The sequence below is a fragment of the Synchytrium microbalum genome, assembly GCF_006535985.1.
Source record: "Synchytrium microbalum strain JEL517 chromosome Unknown SmJEL517_scf0022, whole genome shotgun sequence".
In the NCBI taxonomy this organism is placed as follows: domain Eukaryota; kingdom Fungi; phylum Chytridiomycota; class Chytridiomycetes; order Synchytriales; family Synchytriaceae; genus Synchytrium; species Synchytrium microbalum.
In genome coordinates, this window is record NW_022158371.1 from 317,475 (window position 1) to 337,126 (window position 19,652).

Sequence of the window (19,652 nt, forward strand, 5' to 3'; positions counted from 1 at the left end):
TCTGAATCGTGCTTGTCTGGCCACCCGAAAGGGCTAGAATCGTATCAAGAAGTTCCTCAGCGGTATACTACGACAACGATTCATTTAATATTCCAGTTTTGTCAGCAATGATAGACTGATGCCGTCCTTTCTTGTAGGGATGTTTCGCTGGTGTTGCTCGTTTCTTCCTGTGATGAGTTGCACTTGCAAGTTAACACCATCTTGCGTTATTGATCGCAATTTGCCGCTCTAGTCTGAGGTGAGACTCTTTGACGACGGCTCTGTTACTATACCTCCAACGCATCTTTTGAATGCTTTGTAAGCTATAATGTTTCTAAAACTGTCTTACATGCTCTTAATGATCATCTAAAACTATTGCTATCTGCTTACTCAAACAATCGTCATTGCTATATCTCACAACTCAAACATTCCTCACTGCTACATCATCACAACTAGATCTGACTACAAGGCAGTTCATCCTGAAAACTCACAAAGAGGCCTTTTCTGCGTCATCAAAATGGTAAGCTTCGTTTCTTTGATGTGCGCTATCTTTTGACATCGTTGTGAGCATCTTGAACTGTCTTGATAAATGCATTGCACTCTGAGATCACAATAGCAAGAATGCTGATCACTTTTGAAATAAGAGTGGAAAGACAGCGACGAAAATCCCAACAAGGGACAAGAACCCAAGGTAAAGAAGTCCAAGAAGTTAACTTGCTGTGAAGTGATGTGATTGGCTATTATGTTTGTTGGTGTTTGACATTTGTTTTGATGTGCAAAATACAGTTATGCAATATATATGGTTCATGCTAAACGTTGACTTTAGAAACTGTTTTACTTGCTCAAGTATCGTTTCGGTGACTGACGTGGCGTTCGTCGAAATGTCGAGTGTGTCAAAACAGACAGGAGTTTCGTGCTGTAAGCCAAACCTAAATGTTTCTGAGTGCCGGATTACTCGTTTCAAGGTCTGTCTTGACGGTTTCTTGTCCAAGGAGCAGGAAAACAGTGGGCATCACCACAATTATTTTGCTGATCCACAAGTTAGCTCTTACCAGGAAACAGCACTACCATTAAGCTCTCATATGCTTAAATTACAGAAAGTTTGAGCAACATTGTCCTCGTAGAATCCTCTGCCTCACAAAACAGTCAAACCACGAAAAATGTACACGCTACGACAAGAGGCACAAGAGATAGAGAGCTCACTTATTTCTATCCGACGAAAACTGCATGCCAATGCAGAGATAGCCTTCAATGAGGTCCAAACAGCCAAGTTCATTGCCGAAACATTGAAATCACTACCAGGCTTTCAGGTTTACGAGAACATTGGCAAGACAGGAGTTGTGGGAATACTTCGTGGAAAGAATGATCGGCCTTGTATTGCCTTACGCGCTGACATGGATGCACTCCCACTAACAGTAAGGATTGGTGTGACTACGGACATGTTGAGGTTTTACGTTTGGTGAGCTGACCATACTGCGATTCTTTGTAGGAGGCCATAACTGATATCAATGCTGCCTTTGTAAGTCATAATGCTGGTGCGATGCATGCTTGTGGTGAGCGTAATCGCAGCTTATTCAGAACGACGTGGACGCGAATTGATGACCCTCGCACTTGAACTAAAGGCCACGACGGGCACGTCTCCATGCTCTTGAACTTTGCGAAAATCATCGCTCCGCGAGCTCATGAACTTTACGGATGTAAGAATCGTTTGCGTTTGAGCTGCTTAACCCGAAGCTGACCAACCCTTTGGTCTCTGTAGCTCTAAAATTCGTCTTTCAACCAGCCGAAGAAAACGGTGCTGGAGCTGAAGCCATGTTGAAGGACAATGTGCTGACTATTGGTGATCTGGATATCGACGCGTTTTACGGCATTCATTTGTGGAGTGGACTCAAAGTTGGCGAATGTATATCGATGCCAGGTCCAATCATGGCTGGTGGGGATTTCTTCTATTTGACAGTCAATGGTGTAGGGCAAGTTATTCGTACACCTCGTTGTGTTTTTTGTTAAAATCTCACTGTCCTTCTCACAAATAGAGGACACGGCAGTGCACCACATCAAACAGTAGACTCGATAGTTGTTGCATCACATTTAGTTACTGCTTTACAGACGGTCGTATCACGGTTAGCCTTGCTGTAACACTTTGCATGTCACCAGGACTTTCTGCTCATATCTTCTCGAAATCGATAGCAATATTGATCCACTGAAGGGAGCCGTGCTATCTATCGGAAAGATTTCTGCCGGCACTGTCGCCAACGCAATCGCAGCATCTGCGACATTAGATGGAACGATGCGGTTCTTTGATCCCGCAATCGGAAAGATTTTGAAGACGAGACTTCACGAAGTTTGTGAAGGTGTTGCGAAAACCTTCAAAGCTACAATTGAAATCAAATGTACGTGAGATATCTTGACATCGTTTGCTCTCGACACCAATGCTGATCCTTCTTGTCGTAGATGTGGATTTATTTCCTCCAACAATTAATCACCCAGGACCTGCCAATCTCGTATACCAGTCACTTTCAAAGATTGTAGGACCTTCGAATATCAAGGATGATAGAGTTATGGGGTCCGAAGACTTTTCTCGCTTCTTGCATGAACGACCTGGCAGTTTCTTCTTTGTCGGATGCGCATTGCCAGACGGGCTGGATAGGCCACATCATTCACCGTGAGCCAATCCTGATGAGGCTTTTTCTCCTCTGATTCTGTATTGATACCTATTTGTTGTTAGGATATTCGCTGTTGATGAAAGGAGCTTAATGGTCGGAACATCGGTGTGGCTGCAACTTGTAGAAGACCTCATGGTATCAGGGCAAGGTCGTAATGTGACTGGCCAAAAGAAGCCAAATCTGTAACAGTCTTGTGTGGGAGATACAGATGTTTTATGATGTCAGCTGAAATACATATTGGTTTCCTATATATACATGGATGGTTGGTTTCCTATATATACATGGATGGATCTGGCTTGAATGTTGCCCACGATTTCAGATGAGGACCAGGGATCATCACTAGCCCCACATATCGTACTTTGCCTAACAAGTGCAATGTGTGGTTAATGTTAGAGCCGCGATTCATCCAAACACTTGCAGCTGGCAAGCTACTCCAAACAGTATTCGGCTTTATATTTCATACCTCGATGATGCTCTTCAGTAGCAGTCAAAATCATGTTCTTGTCCTTGTCGACACATACAAAGAATCCAAAGAATTCTCTTCCGTCTGTCACGACCACTTTAGATTTCTGGTTTAAGAGAGAGCGAACGCGCGCTATATTGGGCGTATCATTGTACACTGGCTCCTTTGGACTAGTAGGTTCAAGTGGGTTGTCGTCAGCCATATCCGCATCGTATTGCAAACCGGGCCCTTTCGCGTTCTTTCACTTTTATGAGGACTAAAGGAAACCGATTCCGTTCAAATGATGGCATGATGCTCACAATTGACGCGTAATGACGGTGCTAAGATGTGCGAATGTGGTTTCAAAATGTCCATATAAATCTCGGCACAACATTTTTTCAAATTCAAACTTCCAGTGATTGTGCTGTGGAGGATGGATGCACCAATGTTTCGGCCCTATGTGCTAGTCTCTGATGCATCAAATTCCCCTGTTTCATCGCCATATCTATCTATAAAAACGTGGGCAAGAAACGTGGTTTCCGATGAAAACGATTCAAACAATACACTCGTCGATGACGATTCTGATGACGACAATGAAGAAGCAGATGATCTAGATTCGAATGGCTTCAAACAAATACCTATAGTCCAAACGAAACCAACCGTGTATGTCAGTGATTTGGTCCAACCACTGACAACATTTGTCGTCTCAGGTCAGATCATGGCTATGGGGTATATCAACGCATTCTTTGCGTATGTCAAAATGTTATATAATACTGTAACAGATGGGCCTGGACGGGGTCGACAATACGTTACCGATGGTGCCAAACAGATACGTGACGGACTGGTTGATTCACTGCCGTGGCTCGCATTCTATACGTGCATCGTAACTGCTATCGTAATTCGTTTATTTAATGATGCTGTTGATCTCGTCCTGTCGCTGCTGATGAGAGAAAAGTAAGCCTCTTGCTGTCGAACCCTCAGATTGTTCTTGATTGTGCCTAACGTCGTCGATTGTGAACATCCCCTTGATTGTGTCTAACATCCGTCTTCTTAGATACTACTATCGTAATGCCCTTCTCGCACGTCTACCTTATATATATGACTTTACTCGTGAACAAGGATCATTTCGTGGGGCATCGAACAAGCATCTTTCAAAGATTATAATGTTACCAACAAACGAAACCAGTCCACAGTACGTATCAGTCCCTCGTGTCTGTCAGAGCCACGTTTACAAGACACCAACACTGTTTCACGATATTTTCTAGATTATCGTTTTCGTTTTCCGGGTGTGCCTGGCTTCTCCTGTATCATGCTGGTGTTGGACAGGCCCTGAATGAAAGGTTCAAGCCTGAAGTATTTGAAAAAATTGAATTTCAAGGGTGTTCTAGTGGTTCTCTAGTGGCTGCTGCTCTGACCTTGAATACCGACATGCAGAGAATGATTGATTTGATGATTTCTGTGGCTAGTGAACATGCTAAGAGGTATGTCGTATTGGTTAGGTCAAGTGGTGGATCTGTGTAAAGTCTGGAAGGAGTTTTTTTGACCCCTTTTTTCGGATAGATTCCTTGGTCCAGTAGGAATAATGAGTCAGAGCATTGAAGTCGGAATGCGTCGAGAACTAGAAGACGACGAGACTGTATCTACAAAACTAGGCAGACGACTGACAGTCTCTCTTACAACATTCCCCGGCTTTGAAAACGAAATGAAGAATCACTTCACTGGTCGTGATGACTTGATAAACACTATAATGGCCTCATCATACTTCCCCATCTACTGGGAAACTCCCATAGCAATGACGCCTGTCACCTCCAACAACACTACTGCTAGTGGCAGTAAAACGATATATATTGATGGAGGCTTTACCGATAATTTACCATACATGAGTAAAACCACTATAACGGTATCCCCTCATCCTGGAGAAGCCAACATATGTCCTCGTCAACCATTCCCATTCCTCTGGATTCTGTTTCCCCCGAGTGATGAAGCTACCCTCAGAGGTATCGTAGAACAGGGACGCTTGGATGCCAATGGATGGCTGGATAAAAAGATTGAGGAAGGAATACTGAGCCCGCTGCTGTTTAATAGCTAGAAAAACTTATTGTTAGAAGTTGGATGTTGCCAGCCTCTGTATGTAGTGTGTAGTTGTAAAGTGTGAATCAAAAAAATCTAAATAAATGTGCAGATAAATCTACGTGACATTGTCAAAGGTCAAAGCTTCGTCCTTGTGTTGCACTGTGCGCGTTGCATCACGTACACTTCATTGGACGAGCAACATTTGGAAAGCAGGACGCTGCTACGAATATGCAAAGATCACCGCCTCGCAGGGGCACTAAATTTGGTTCCAACTACCTGAAACTTGGCTCTCAATTGGCGAACATCAAGGAGGTACATTCAAAACTTCAAACAAGCTAGTTCTCGGTAGATCCATGCATCAATCTAACCAGTTTCTATTCGAAATATCAGGTATTCAGACGAGCTGATACTGATGCAAAAGGCTACTTGACCAGGAAGGACTTCAAAATTGCTCTAGTAGGCTTGCTGGCATATGTGCCATCAAAAGTACGTTCATTGATTTTCCAAGGCTGACGCATCGCAAGAATTGTGGATTTTAACATGCTCTTATAGTTTGAAATTGATCAAATGTTATCGTCTATATCCAGATCAGAGACAGGTATTAGCCTGATCTTGAAAACTGCTCAAACCACACTTTAACGCACATCGTTGACTTAGGACCGAGAATCACATGTTCTGATTTAATATCCATAATCACTCCAAGACTGGAACAAACTTCTGAACTGGATATTGTGCGGCAGACGTTTGTGTCGTTTGACTTGAACTGCAAGTTCGCTGCATTGTTGCTTCATACATAGTGGTTTAACGTTGCTGACAAGACGTTTATTTAGGCAACGGGTACGTCTCTCTAGAAGATATGAAGAAGGTGGTACATCATCACGCTTCATTTATTCCTGAAATGGTCATTGAGCAAGCGTTTGCTTCTGCTGATCTCGATGGGGACGGCCGATTATCATATCGAGAGTTCTCAAGTATGGTAGCTCGAGCAGAAGCTATTTGGAGGACTGAGGACTCTGTCTCTCATACAGGAGTGACGTGAAAGTCGAGCAAAACATTGGCGTTTATTAGTATTGTTACAACATTATAAGTAGTATCAAGCAGTGCATATATTAGAGTTTCTAAAATAGGACACGTTATGTGACTGCGTTGGCTATTCTCGTTTTGCTGAGGTGCTTTGGCAATAAGAGTACACTTATGCTCTTTAGTCTCGTTATCGCCCGATAAATTAGACGTATGTACTGAAAAAATGCTATTTTTTGTTAGTTCCAAGAGTTGTAAGCGTGCTGTCTGACGTGTTGGCAATGCGGTGTAGTCTAGTAGTTATTGAATGTCGCCAAACACATTTTAGTAGTTCTATGTTGATCTTTACGCGTTTGAGACTCGGTAATCGTAATTATGACTTAATAGTATATATGGCCCGAATTTCTTCCCTCCCTCTGGCTCTTCCCATTCACGGGCTCCTAGCTCCCAACTGGAAGGAGCGGAAATTCAAAATGTATCCAAAACAAATTTCAACTTCAGCTGCCATTCAACAACAACGGAGAACGAGAACGAAGCAAGCCTTTCAACGTATCTACACATAACGAACATCAATATCATCAACGAGAATTAGTAGACCTGCTTAATAACGTAGCAGATCAACCCTTTCACCACCAACTCCGTCTTGCCCAAAAAACACGATGACCAAACGACGATTAGAAGCAGGTATGTGACAAGCAGATCAGCATGGCATTATTGATTTTCACACATGCTATAATATAATGTACTATTTTAGTAGAAGAGGAAGTTTCTGTCAGGGTGACTCGCAGTCGAAACTCACCAACATCAACTCCAAAGACACCCACAACTCCAAAAAGGGTATTGACTGACTCATTGAGACAATCAAAAGGTATGTGTATTATTGATCTGATGTAGATCAAGATAGAAATATGACTATCAACCCTCGATGCAAACATTTCGATCAAGCCTCTGATGTTGTGTTTCTTGCTCAATTTCAATAGGACGAGAGAATGTCAAACCTTCAAAGGTTCTTACTCCCAAGCACTCTGCTGCAGCAAGTATCGCTACTGCTCGAAAACAACAAGATGTAATCGTCAAAGAAGATGACGATGACGATCTATCGAAGGTTATACCTGTTACTCCAAAGACAGTCAAAACACCTCTTGCTGTTGCTACTGCTGCCGCTCGAACTCCGATTGCTCGTACACCCACATCTATATTTCAAGAAGCCAAAGGTGTCTTTCGCAGATCATCAACTCCCAGCAGATTGGTTGGTCGAGACAAGGAACGCGCTGTCATTACACAATTCTGGCAAGAAAATGTGTTTGCTAAACGGGGTGGTTCGTTGTATATATCTGGTGTTCCTGGAACTGGAAAGACAGCTCTTGTTGATGAGATTTGTAAATCTTTGGAACCGACGTTTGCTGAGGTATTTTGGTTGCTTACGATGATGTGTCATTATTCATTTGTCTATACTCGCCTTTTTGCGTGTATCAATCAACATGTGTTGACGGACAAATCTCCCGTCATATAGTGTGGTTTTAAAATCCATGTCCACAAGATGAATTGTATGACTATCAAAGAACCCAGATCCATCTATCCAAAGCTATTGGAGTTGATTGAAGGAAGTGTGGTTGATTACAAGGCTGCTGTTCATGACTTGGGAGAACTCTTTGTTCCAACCAAGAAGGCAAATACGATGCAGTACGTATTAAATGACGTGTCATGTGTGTTCCGTCATTGTATGACATTCAACTGACAGGTGTTCCATTTTTGGCAGTGTCGTAATCTTGGACGAAATTGATCATTTACTGACACGAGACCAAGAAGTCTTGTATAATCTCTTCCAATGGCCTCTCATGACTGGCTCTCGTCTCTCTTTGATTGGTATTGCCAATGCATTGGATTTGACTGAACGATTCCTACCTCGTCTTAAAGCCAAGGACTGTATGTTTTCGAATTGGATTTCATTACAGAGAATCAAGAAGACTGCTAAACACATGCTGTTCTCATAGGTATGCCAACCTTGTTGAACTTTGTACCATATCAAGTCAATGAGATTACTGCCATCATACGTGAGCGACTAGGATCTCTCTCACCCACAACCAAAACTTTGTCTCCTCAAATCAATGACGCCAAAAGGACACTTCCACTGATGCAACCAGCTGCTATCGAGTTCGCTGCGCGTAAAGTAGTAGGTACTGGAGATGTGAGGAAGGCTCTCGATGTCTGTCGGTACGTGCTGTTGACCGAGGATCTTTTTTTTGTTATTGTTGTTGTGGCTAACGGACTGAACAATATCGTTTTCGTTAGACAAGCATTGGAAGTACTTGAAACGAGCTTGTCTAGTGGCCCAAAGTCACCTACTCCAGCATCAACGTCCTCGATGGATGTTGATCTCATGCCCAAAGTCACTGTACAACACGTGGCAAAGGCAGCATCAGCAGCACTAAACAGTTCCAACTTGGCTAGTACATCCATGATTTACGAGCTGAATGCACATCAAAAGATGGTCATGGCTGCTTTATTGGTGTGCAGGAAGAAGGGTGTTGAGTCTACCAGTGGCAAGGTATGCTTGTTATATAACTTGTCCTTTTGAACAGCTGTCATTATCTCCCTCTGAAACTAACGCATACATGATCATTTAGGTATACGAAGTGTATGGTGACCTGCTCAACAAGTCTATGAGTTTGATGCCACATCCATACTCGATCTTTACCAGTATGTTGGAAGGATTGGCCTCATCCTCTCTGGTCTCCCTTGCAAGAGGGAAAGGAAAAGATTCTACACGATCCACCGTCGTTGCCTTGTCTGGAGATGCTGAGCATATCGAGAAGGCTCTACTTGAAAACGATACGGGAGGACGATTGAGCGATGCCATCAATGGTGTCGTGCATGGTAAAGTTTCATTCTATTGAAACAGTGGAAGTGTTCTAGGACAGAAGAAAGAAACACAGTTAAAGAGATGTGTGTATAGTTTGTAGAATTGTAGAGAACCCCTGTATATTATACCACAAAGCACAAAAATCGTGAATACACTTAACAATAATATATGCAAATCGTGAACGAGACAGTTTCGGTAATGTGAGGGTGGTGAAGGAAAGTAAGGCGTAGTGTTCTTGTGTCAAGCCATATGAACACAATTACACAGCCTAGTGGCAGAGTCGAATTGAACAGAGTACTTCAGCTACTCAACAAGCACATTCACACAAGTCTTTTTTATACGAGAGCTATCTTACTTTGTCCAGGACTGAGCAGCTTTACACCAAGAAAGCCTTACTCAACCGAAACTTGTAGGTGGAATGCATGCACATCACATCATAGTCTCTACCAGTCTGGCATAAGCAAACTAATACATCGCCACCCTACAATAGATTCTCCACCATTCCGAAGCTATGATCTTCAGAATGTTTTCGGCATTGTTGTTTGTAGGAGTGCTACCAGCATTTGCCTCTGCCCAATACTTTTACACTAATGTGTATCAGTCCTCTGATACTACATGCTCAGGTACTGTTACAGCCTGAATTCGACTTTGTTTTTGCTGTCTTGTGTTTCGAATGTACTATGTTACATTCACGTGCTAACACGTTTGATCATTTGTTTATTTCAGGACCTCCAAACATTGTATACGCTTCAAAAGCTACTTGCTCATCATCAGCTGCGTCTACGCCCTTCGGATGTACATTGCAGAATGGTGTCTACGTCAAGGGCTTTTGCAGTGGTTCTTTACCTTCTGATTATATTCAAGTATGAAGCCCCTATGTCGCTGGCAAGGAAGAAACTGTATGCTCATTCGATTTGATCTCCTCTTTAGACATTGACAAGTCCTATTGTTTCGTACTTTGGTGAAATATTGGTAAGCCCCAATGTGAACAGCTTGAAAAGTCGGCAGATCACATCTGCTGACGTTATCACTGAATGCGCCACATGATGAATCTCACCACTGTCTTTGCATTGGCATGTTTTGGAATGAAACAATGGCGTTTTAACACTTTTTTGAATTTGCCCAATCTTTAGTACAACGGTGGATGTCCTGCTAACGGAGGAATCACCTGGACGTATGCTAGAAACTACTTTTGTGTTCATGCTGGGGCAAAGTCCATCCCTGTTGGAGAGGGTGATGTACGTATTGTTGAACCCTTCTGCAGGTCCGGAAATTATTGCGCTTTCGTCTCATTTTGGTTCTTTTTTCAAATAGACTATCTCAACGACCGGAGCTAGTACCTACTCTGTGAATGCCACTCATTATACTATCAGTATTTGGTACACGTCAGCTACTTGCTCATTCGCAGCAAATTCTATATCGTACAGAGCACGAGCTACTGCTGAGCTCTGTTCTACTCCGTAAGTCTCCGTTTTATGAATCGTTTCCTCAATCATTTTCTTATTTTCTATTGTTTTGACCTTAGTGTAATGGGCAGCAGCCAACTCGATGTCTTTGTGAATTACACTGTGCCAGTCGGTCCTGCCAGCTACTTTTACACCGTCACATACTCGGACTCGACATGTGCTAATAACAATGCCAATATTATCTTTGTCCAAAATCCAAACGGAGCTTTACCCCTCTGCCAAATAACCTACACCGAATTTGGTTGTACATTGCAGAATGGTGTCTACGTAAAAGGATTCTGTTCCGAAACCGCTCCACCAGCACAAGCAGGATCTGTAGCTCTAGGAGGTGTTAGCTTCTTTGGACAAATTTATTATGCTAGCAGTTGCAAGGCTGGCAACGAGATCCATTGGACTTACGTGAGGACTGACACATGTAAGCTACAGATCATTCATTTTGAGTTTGAAATATATGTTAATATGTTGATTTGTAGGTGTCCACAGTGGCAGTCAAAGCACACCAATAGGACAAGGCGATAGTATAAGTAGTAGTGGCTCCTCAATGTATTCAGCCAATGCAACCTCCTTTACAAACAAAGTGTGGTCACCTTCTCTCTCATGCAGTGGAGCACCACTCTATGTTTCATATCAAGACAGGTCTACCTCTGAAGGTAAAGTATTCATTAACAGCCGCCCTATGAAGACGATTCCTTTTATTAACTAGCTCTTATCATCAGTCTGTAGTACTCAAGTTGAAGGCGGTACCGAGATCAGTGTGTTGATTGGTGGAACAGCTACTGCCACTGGTACAGCAATCCCTACAGGAACCGCAATTTCAACAGGAACAGCAATACCAGCTCCAGCTTCCTCGGCTCCTAATCAGCTTGCGTGTGGAATGCTTTCTATGGGACTTACCGTAGCTGCTTTATGTTGGATCTAGTAAACAATAATGGACGGTGTCTTTAGGACTTTATAAGCCATGCTTTTGAGAATAATGTTTGCATAATTGGTTCATTGTTGTTTGATGACAAAATTACGTGATTTGGTGCAGATGCTGCAGTCTGATAGGTAGTTCGACGCATTGACTGTGATTTGCTACTCGTTGAGATGGTATGTTACCCGTATATATGAGTAGTTCTCGACACTTGCTAGTTTCGTCACAAAAACACTTTGCACGAGCTCAACTGTTTTGACAGAACAAGAGCGAGGAGAATGTCAGTTACCAATATAGTCCTAGATGCTAATGCATCCACGGAGGAACTTCCGACGTACGAGGCACCCGCTCGTGTACGAATAACTGACGATGCGAGAGTCATTGTAGAGCAAATTCGACCAGCACCAGAGACTCAGGTGCTTATATTCTCGCCAAATGGAGAATGGGCTGTGAAATGTACGTTCTGCGTCTTGTATTCTAGGTCAACCGTACCAATTCGTCAAACATTTTGTTGGCAAAAAACTTACATTTGCACACATTTAACACATTCCTTGCTCAACATTTAGCTCCGTCAGATCCAGCTTCTCAACCTCACCCGTTGAAGATAAAAGACGAATTCAGGACATTTGGTGTTGTTGGTCTTCTCGAGCTGAATCTTGGCAAATACTTGATTGTCGTCACCGAGAAGGACTTTGTATGCCAGAGTTTGGGTCGTGTTGGCTTAGTATGGAGAGTTCGAAGTGTACGAATGGTGCCAGTGTAAGTAAGCTTGTCCTTTATCTGACTGTGCTGTGGTTATTTCGTGAATGTTTGCAAACACAGTAACACATTTCTGACGCCAACACTGACTTTGCTGCTTACAACCTAGTACTCGCAAAGAATTCCTAACACTGGACGAAGAAGAGCACGAACGAACCTGCTTGGCCTCTGTCTCGTCAGTAATGAGCTCAGGGTTAATGTATTACTCTCTCGATATCGATCTGAGCAATAACACACAGCGAGTCATTGAGTTTGGTGGTAATCCAAGGACACCTATACGGCCCAACTTTTTACCTACTCTCTTTCAAAACTTGCATGATCCATACTTCTTCAACAAACACCTACTTCGCATGTTTTTACATGATGCATCATACCCGTATATATTACCGTTGATATGTGGTTATGTGGGGTCTACGTATATCAAGTCGGGACACATGCCAATACATGTAATGCTGATTGGACGTATCTGTCGGTATAATGCGGGGACGAGGGCTAGAAGGCGAGGTACGTATTCAGGATCATTTAAATGCAGGTTCTTTTGCGCAGGGTTTCACTCGTTTCCTCATGGCTCTTTAGGCGTTGACGGTCGAGGAGCACCTGCAATCGAAGTAGAATCCGAATTATTAGTCCATACACCACATACGCTTGCTTCTTTTACACAACTACGAGGCTCTGTACCGTTATATTGGAAGCAAGAATGCGGAGACACCCCTCATATAAACCCCAAACTAGATTTCGAAGGATCCATCTCCGCTGATAGTTTCGAGTCTGCTCGAGTGCATTTCGAAAACGTGTACAAGAGATACGGCTCGAATATTACCGTCCTAGATTTACTATCAGACAAGGAACCAGATCAAGCCATCTTGTCTGAATCGTATTCGGACCTGTTGAGACAGCTCAATCGACCAGAAATAGAATATATAAGACGACCATCACCAACGTCCTCGCTTCATGGTCTAGAAGCTCTAACTACAGAGACGAGATTATCGCAGGCTGAACAAGGCTTCTTCTCCATGATGTTGAATGCAGTAGACCCGACACAATATGAATCCAAACCACGTCAATTCGTTAAATTTATGCAAGTACAAACCTCACCATCCTCAATAACATCGTATTATGCCGTCTTCACCTTCCAGCGAGGTATATTCAGGATATCAGACCTGGACTGTGTAGACGATGTGAATGTGGCGGAATACTTAATGGCCAATGAAGCACTAGTAGATATTTTGCATCACGCTAAAATGTGGCCAAGAGGTGCTCGTAAATTGTCGGATGAATCAATGGCAAAGCTGGGAAGATTATGGGCAGGCCACGGTGATGCTATTGCTCAACAGTATACAGGTACAGCTGCACGTGGGATGGGACGATTAAGGAATCTTCGGGGCTTTTCTAGATTATATGATTCTTATATAAAAGATAGTCTCATTCGGTTAGCAAGAACGTATCTGGATTCGCTGCAAGAGAATACGAGACAGGATAATATTGACCTCTTCATGGTAAGCTTTGTGAATATGATCAATCAAGAGATGAAGGCGAAGATTGAGGTTAAAGGCGGCGGTGGAGACATGTCAGTAGAAGTTGTGGGGTTTGTGGTTGCTTTGAAGATAGAGATTTGAGTAAACCGAAAAAGGACACGATTCATTCGTAATAACGTTTTCTTCTGCAATGTTAGGGAACGCATCCTTCTGCACACATGGTACTCGAGCACTCTGACCAGCATATCGTAATGAAACGTCGACTCTCTTTAAAAGACTATAATGAGACATCCTTCCCAGTCGCCACACTAATAATGGCCAAAAAGTTTACAGCACCCAAAGTAGTAGACTCACCCCTTGCATGGATATCAGCCATGGTGTGGCTACTCATATACTTCATATACACTCGCTTTCTTCAAGTCAGCCCGACACAGCTACGTCGACCGACTCAATCAACAATGGATTTCAAACTTCTGATGAGCCAGACTGTTGCTGAACCTACACCAACTACATCGTCGAATGGTGGTCTACATGTCCCGGATACGCCGATTTCATTAAGTAAAATGTTGTCGAGACGGCCGTCTGCTATTGATGGGAGGGACAGAGATAGAACGATGGAAGGGTTGTCGCCTGCCAGCTCGGGGAATCTGAGTCATCTAGATCACAGTAGGCACGCGTCGCTTGTCACATCGCCGTTTGCTTCGAGAAGTGGTGATCTTACACCGATAGGAGGGGCTAGAAGAAGCGTAAGTGGGAATATCAAATAGCTAGGAATCAAATGCAATATCGTAGGGAGAGGGAGAGACGCAACTTTGTAATGGCAGGGCAGCTTAATATATAAGATACATTCACTGTCTTTCTCTGAGTTGTTTGAGTAAACAGATCTCTAAACTTGAAAAAAAAAGATCGGAAGCAAAAGTTGACCAGTTGATGCATGCATTTTATATACGAAGCAAATTTAAAGTTTACTCGTATCCAGCTCACTCACAGCGACACTTCACCACCAAGACTACTTTCTACCCTGGATATCCAAACACCACTTCTCAACCTCAAAATCAGAAATCGACAAATTTGGCACGTCGTTGCGGCTTCATTCACGACAAACTCATGTTGGTTTCATTTAAAACTTTGCTTTGTCACAAAAGCCAGCCAGTAATGTTATTGTCCATTAAACGAATTGTATTCTTACTTTATAACTTGGGACGTCTACTTCCTCGCGATTGAAGAAGCATTATAGTCGCCAAACCAGCTCCTGCTACAGCAAGAATCGCTTGGTTTGGTATTGAAGACGACGAAGTTGACACCCTTGATGTTTGAGTGCCATTCGCTGCTACAATTACATCCTCGTCCATGTAGAGTGGGGTGTAGATGGTGGTCTTAACCACAGACGTCTGCTCGTGAGTCGAACGTGTTTTAATCACGACCACACCATGTGGCGGTACGTTTGCCGAGAAGCTTTAGTTCGAAATCTGTGAGCTTATGATACGAAGCTCAATCTGTGGCAAATTCCTTACGTGGTTTGGTATGTGCCAATATCTTGTCGCCTCCAGAGGTCCCTCGCCAACACAAGTGTTGCAGGCGGATATCCAAGTGCCGTAAGAGGCACGCTGATTATGTTATTGTGAGACGCTCGGTTGAACAGAACTAGAATCAACAAGATTAGCAAAAGGAACTTTGTCCAATCGCGACTTAAAGCACTTGTGACAAACCTGAGACCTTGTCACCACTACTTAGTGGACCACTCCAAACGTCTAAATCGCCTTCCTTCCAGACTCGGATAGCCGAAATGCCCAATGGATCTTGATTTACAGCCATTATTTCAGGAGCAAGTAAAATCTCGAGGTCAATGGGTGAAATGTTATCCAAGTCGCATCCAATAAGTAGTGGAGATTTCAAAGCAGACCATAATGAAAAGTGGCTGCGATATTCTCCTGTAGTCAAGACACCGTTTCCGACTTCCAGCATATCCATGTCGTTGAAACCTGGGGTAAGCGAATGTCATTGATATCGAGGTAGAGTTCTCTGATTCATACTGCGTACCCTGAGGACGAGAATGCTGTGCAATCGGAACTTGGAGATCTAGAATGTAGATAACTGACATCCACTTATCCCGAATATCTCCTGTCGTTCTCCAAGCGTTTGCGACCTCTGGACCCCAAAGCCATGGAGACTCTTGGCCCCTGCAAGTAGACAAGATCAGGTATGAATCTGAGCAACCGCAAAGACGATAACAGTCTCACACACACCAATTGCAAACGGAGTAATAGATTGCCCTCCCACTTGTGTTCAGTGCATCTCGCATAGCAGAATACCTGGTCAAGGCTGGAATGTTTTCGTTGAAGCAGTTGTCGTATTTCAAATAGTCGACATCCCATGCCGCGTATGTTCTTGCGTCGATGACTTCAAAATTGAGCGAGCCTGGCCTCTTTTCACACGTCATGGTTCCAGCAGAACTATACAATCCAAACTTTAGGCCCTTGTCGTGGACGTAATCCGCGAGAGCCTTCATTCCATTTGGAAACCTAGACGATCAACGTTCCGCGTCAAAGTGCCGGTATTGAGTGGAAACTTTGAACAGCGGCAGCTCACCGTGGATCAACTCCAATAGTACCATCTGGTAGGCGATCCACTTGCCAGCAATCGTCGATATTCACATATTCATAGCCAGCTAGGTTGGCAAGCTCCGTCAACACCTCAATACAGCTTGCATCATTCAGAATCTACCTGTGGCGAGACCTGAATCTTGAATTAGTAGCAAGTATAGCAATGCACAAAATGGCACTTACCCAGTTCAATCAAACGATCAGCGGTTTTACGAAAAAGACCTTCGTTGATCCCGCATCCAAATCTATTCCATGAGTTGAAACTAGGAGGAGGAGAGATGCATTTCAGGGATTTCCAAGCTAGCAAAGCATGTAATGATCGAATTTCACCCCATTGGTGGTGTTCTACATCGAAAAGGTTGTCAGCTTCGGAAAACACAGCACGCCGATGACTAAAGCTCGGGCAGTACCGGCCCAATCCATTATCTAAAGCAAAGATCAGCTGTAACTGAGCCAATAGTATACATGTAAATGATAATCTCCTCATAGTTTTGGGGTGGTATGGACGATTGAATCGTTGTTGCACATGAACGATCAACGGCAAACCGTGTTCAATCTCTTACAGGTCAACATACTATTAAATCGATTACAAATGCCATATTGCGTGATGCCGTGCAAAAAGATCTGATTCTCATTGTGGTTAGTATGCACGACTGAGCACTCGAGCTTGTTTAGCCAATTCATTGCATTCAAGATTCATTACAAGAATCCGTTGTGAATCGTGCTATTGCATTTTTACGTGATTGACACGTATCCATTCTCTATTTTGCTCAGTTTCCAATCGGTTCCAGGAATCGGTTCTCGAGCCTTCCCACTGTCTTTCATTCCACCATTTCCACCTCACATTTTGTCAGAACAAGCCTCACATATAAAACCTATCAACAAAACTGAAATAAGACAGAGCAATATGCAGGTACGCATTAAGGTCGTCTGAATGTTATATTACGTTACTTTTCTTTCATGCTTTACTGTCGGATTTCATGGAATTGAACTCGATGAGGTGTCTCATGTTCCATGATGTTCGGGACGAGTTTATTGTAAAGGATGGGGCAAGGAAAGAGTGATTATGAGCATATCTACTCATATACGCTCATACGGTGTTGATCTTCTTGCTCATTTTGTATGGCGCCTCGTCTCATTGACTCGATGATTTGGAACCAGTTCAATGTTTTGTTTGGGGATGGATATCATCGTACATAACATTTGAGGGTGGTGGATGGATTGAATATGCATCCATCCACATATTCATGGACTTCCGCATGCTTTTTAATCATGTTTAAATGATGATCAGTCATCGAGTATGATGTTACTCACACTTACATTCTCCCTTCAATTAGATCTTCGTCAAAACTCTCACTGGAAAGACCATCACTCTCGAGGTCGAATCCTCAGACACCATCGACAATGTCAAGGCCAAAATCCAAGACAAAGAAGGCATTCCCCCAGATCAACAACGATTGATCTTTGCCGGAAAGCAATTGGAAGACGGTCGTACCTTGTCTGACTACAACATCCAGAAGGAATCAACGCTCCACTTGGTACTCCGTCTCCGTGGTGGTATGCAGATCTTTGTGAAGACCCTGACCGGAAAGGTATGTATCATCAATCTCCATTTTTTCTTACGGTGTTAAGCACATTTACTGTGAACTCATGAACTCTGCCCTCCCTATAGACCATTACCTTGGAAGTTGAGTCATCCGACACCATCGACAACGTCAAGGCCAAAATCCAGGACAAGGAAGGCATTCCCCCAGATCAACAACGATTGATCTTTGCTGGAAAGCAATTGGAAGATGGCCGTACTCTCTCCGACTACAATATCCAAAAGGAGTCTACTCTCCATTTGGTGTTACGATTGCGTGGTGGTATGCAAATTTTCGTCAAGACTCTCACTGGAAAAGTATGTGATACGCATGTCATCAGCCCGTTTCGCAATTATTTGATTTAAAAGCTCAACTATGCCTTTGTTTGAATAGACCATCACTTTGGAGGTAGAATCATCCGACACCATTGACAACGTCAAGGCCAAAATCCAGGACAAGGAAGGCATTCCACCAGATCAACAACGTTTGATCTTCGCTGGAAAGCAACTGGAAGATGGTCGTACTCTCTCTGATTACAACATTCAAAAGGAGTCCACTCTCCACTTGGTGTTGCGATTACGTGGTGGTATGCAAATATTTGTGAAGACTCTCACTGGAAAGGTATGTTCTGCGTTATCTTTCGTCTCGTTCGGATTCGAAAAGCTAAGTGGCATATCTTAGACTATTACCTTGGAAGTTGAATCATCAGACACCATCGACAATGTAAAAGCTAAAATCCAAGATAAGGAAGGCATTCCCCCAGATCAACAACGATTGATCTTCGCCGGAAAGCAGTTGGAAGATGGCCGTACCTTGTCAGACTACAATATCCAGAAAGAATCTACTCTCCACTTGGTGTTACGATTGCGTGGTGGTATGCAAATTTTCGTCAAGACTCTCACTGGAAAAGTATGTGATACGCATGTCATCAGCTCGTTTCGCAATTATTTGACTTAAAAGCTCAACTACGCCTTTGTTTGAATAGACCATCACTTTGGAGGTAGAATCATCCGACACCATCGACAACGTCAAGGCCAAAATCCAGGACAAGGAAGGCATTCCACCAGATCAACAACGTTTGATCTTCGCTGGAAAGCAACTGGAAGATGGCCGTACTCTCTCTGATTACAACATTCAAAAGGAGTCCACTCTCCACTTGGTGTTGCGATTACGTGGTGGTATGCAGATCTTCGTCAAGACTCTCACTGGAAAAGTATGTGATACGCATGTCATCAGCTCGTTTCGCAATTATTTGACTTAAAAGCTCAACTACGCCTTTGTTTGAATAGACCATCACTTTGGAGGTAGAATCATCCGACACCATCGACAACGTCAAGGCCAAAATCCAGGACAAGGAAGGCATTCCACCAGATCAACAACGTTTGATCTTCGCTGGAAAGCAACTGGAAGATGGCCGTACTCTCTCTGATTACAACATCCAGAAGGAGTCCACTCTCCACCTGGTCTTGCGTTTACGTGGTGGTCAATAAATTCGATGCAGGAATAGATGATTACTACTGCTTGTATGACTGAGAATACAGAATACAGATTTATAACGTGGAAAGTTGTCTGTGGTTTCGTGTTGTGTTGAGCGCTCCAGTTTTCACCTCGCTTTCGCTCAAGTTTGGGTGTGCTCGAACGTTCTGACAAGCCAGTTTCTTGGGGGAGCAGGGAGCGAGAGCTTCAGAAGCTCTGATGTCGGTCGACGTGGAAGCTGCTTCTCAGAAGCGGTACTCTAAACCGGGATTTTCGAAGAATCCAGTTTTTGTGATTTTGCTTGCTGCCATTGTTTCTCTAAGCTTAGGAATAGGAC

General features: G+C 43.3%; 8 protein-coding genes across 8 annotated transcripts; 6 read left to right on the forward strand and 2 right to left on the reverse strand.

Moving 5' to 3' along the window:
• Positions 1–1,139: 1,139 nt before the first annotated feature.
• Positions 1,140–2,828, forward strand: SmJEL517_g03882 (uncharacterized protein; the record flags this gene model as incomplete). The annotated part of the gene is made up of 8 exons (XM_031169810.1): positions 1,140–1,394; positions 1,469–1,532; positions 1,602–1,676; positions 1,739–1,942; positions 2,015–2,099; positions 2,167–2,369; positions 2,431–2,641; positions 2,705–2,828. 8 exons carry the CDS (start codon positions 1,140–1,142, stop codon positions 2,826–2,828), a joined length of 1,221 nt encoding a protein of 406 aa, XP_031024301.1.
• An 85-nt stretch (positions 2,829–2,913) lies between these two features.
• Positions 2,914–3,307, reverse strand: SmJEL517_g03883 (uncharacterized protein; the record flags this gene model as incomplete). Its single annotated transcript, XM_031169811.1, has 2 exons — positions 2,914–3,005; positions 3,106–3,307. 2 exons carry the CDS (start codon positions 3,305–3,307, stop codon positions 2,914–2,916), a joined length of 294 nt encoding a protein of 97 aa, XP_031024302.1.
• A 210-nt stretch (positions 3,308–3,517) lies between these two features.
• On the forward strand, positions 3,518–5,173 carry SmJEL517_g03884 (uncharacterized protein; the record flags this gene model as incomplete). The annotated part of the gene is made up of 4 exons (XM_031169812.1): positions 3,518–4,038; positions 4,139–4,276; positions 4,350–4,565; positions 4,645–5,173. 4 exons carry the CDS (start codon positions 3,518–3,520, stop codon positions 5,171–5,173), a joined length of 1,404 nt encoding a protein of 467 aa, XP_031024299.1.
• Positions 5,174–5,385: 212 nt separating this feature from the next.
• SmJEL517_g03885 (uncharacterized protein) lies at positions 5,386–6,196 on the forward strand (the record flags this gene model as incomplete). Its single annotated transcript, XM_031169813.1, has 4 exons — positions 5,386–5,469; positions 5,548–5,643; positions 5,710–5,755; positions 5,988–6,196. 4 exons carry the CDS (start codon positions 5,386–5,388, stop codon positions 6,194–6,196), a joined length of 435 nt encoding a protein of 144 aa, XP_031024300.1.
• A 640-nt stretch (positions 6,197–6,836) lies between these two features.
• Positions 6,837–11,425, forward strand: SmJEL517_g03886 (uncharacterized protein; the record flags this gene model as incomplete). The annotated part of the gene is made up of 16 exons (XM_031169814.1): positions 6,837–6,861; positions 6,932–7,045; positions 7,158–7,585; positions 7,691–7,860; positions 7,937–8,103; positions 8,172–8,391; positions 8,470–8,725; positions 8,805–9,054; positions 9,589–9,663; positions 9,767–9,903; positions 9,971–10,012; positions 10,174–10,278; positions 10,355–10,500; positions 10,566–10,921; positions 10,980–11,156; positions 11,223–11,425. 16 exons carry the CDS (start codon positions 6,837–6,839, stop codon positions 11,423–11,425), a joined length of 2,871 nt encoding a protein of 956 aa, XP_031024297.1.
• Positions 11,426–11,697: 272 nt separating this feature from the next.
• SmJEL517_g03887 (uncharacterized protein) lies at positions 11,698–14,420 on the forward strand (the record flags this gene model as incomplete). Its single annotated transcript, XM_031169815.1, has 5 exons — positions 11,698–11,875; positions 11,986–12,178; positions 12,288–12,682; positions 12,755–13,674; positions 13,851–14,420. The coding sequence occupies 5 exons, from the start codon at positions 11,698–11,700 to the stop codon at positions 14,418–14,420; spliced, it is 2,256 nt and encodes a 751-aa protein (XP_031024298.1).
• Positions 14,421–14,843: 423 nt separating this feature from the next.
• SmJEL517_g03888 (alpha-galactosidase) lies at positions 14,844–16,679 on the reverse strand (the record flags this gene model as incomplete). Its single annotated transcript, XM_031169816.1, has 8 exons — positions 14,844–15,108; positions 15,168–15,297; positions 15,363–15,635; positions 15,694–15,833; positions 15,966–16,175; positions 16,243–16,321; positions 16,440–16,601; positions 16,667–16,679. 8 exons carry the CDS (start codon positions 16,677–16,679, stop codon positions 14,844–14,846), a joined length of 1,272 nt encoding a protein of 423 aa, XP_031024295.1.
• Positions 16,680–17,539: 860 nt separating this feature from the next.
• Positions 17,540–19,329, forward strand: SmJEL517_g03889 (uncharacterized protein; the record flags this gene model as incomplete). The annotated part of the gene is made up of 7 exons (XM_031169817.1): positions 17,540–17,554; positions 17,594–17,848; positions 17,929–18,156; positions 18,233–18,460; positions 18,521–18,748; positions 18,825–19,052; positions 19,129–19,329. 7 exons carry the CDS (start codon positions 17,540–17,542, stop codon positions 19,327–19,329), a joined length of 1,383 nt encoding a protein of 460 aa, XP_031024296.1.
• Positions 19,330–19,652: the final 323 nt, after the last annotated feature.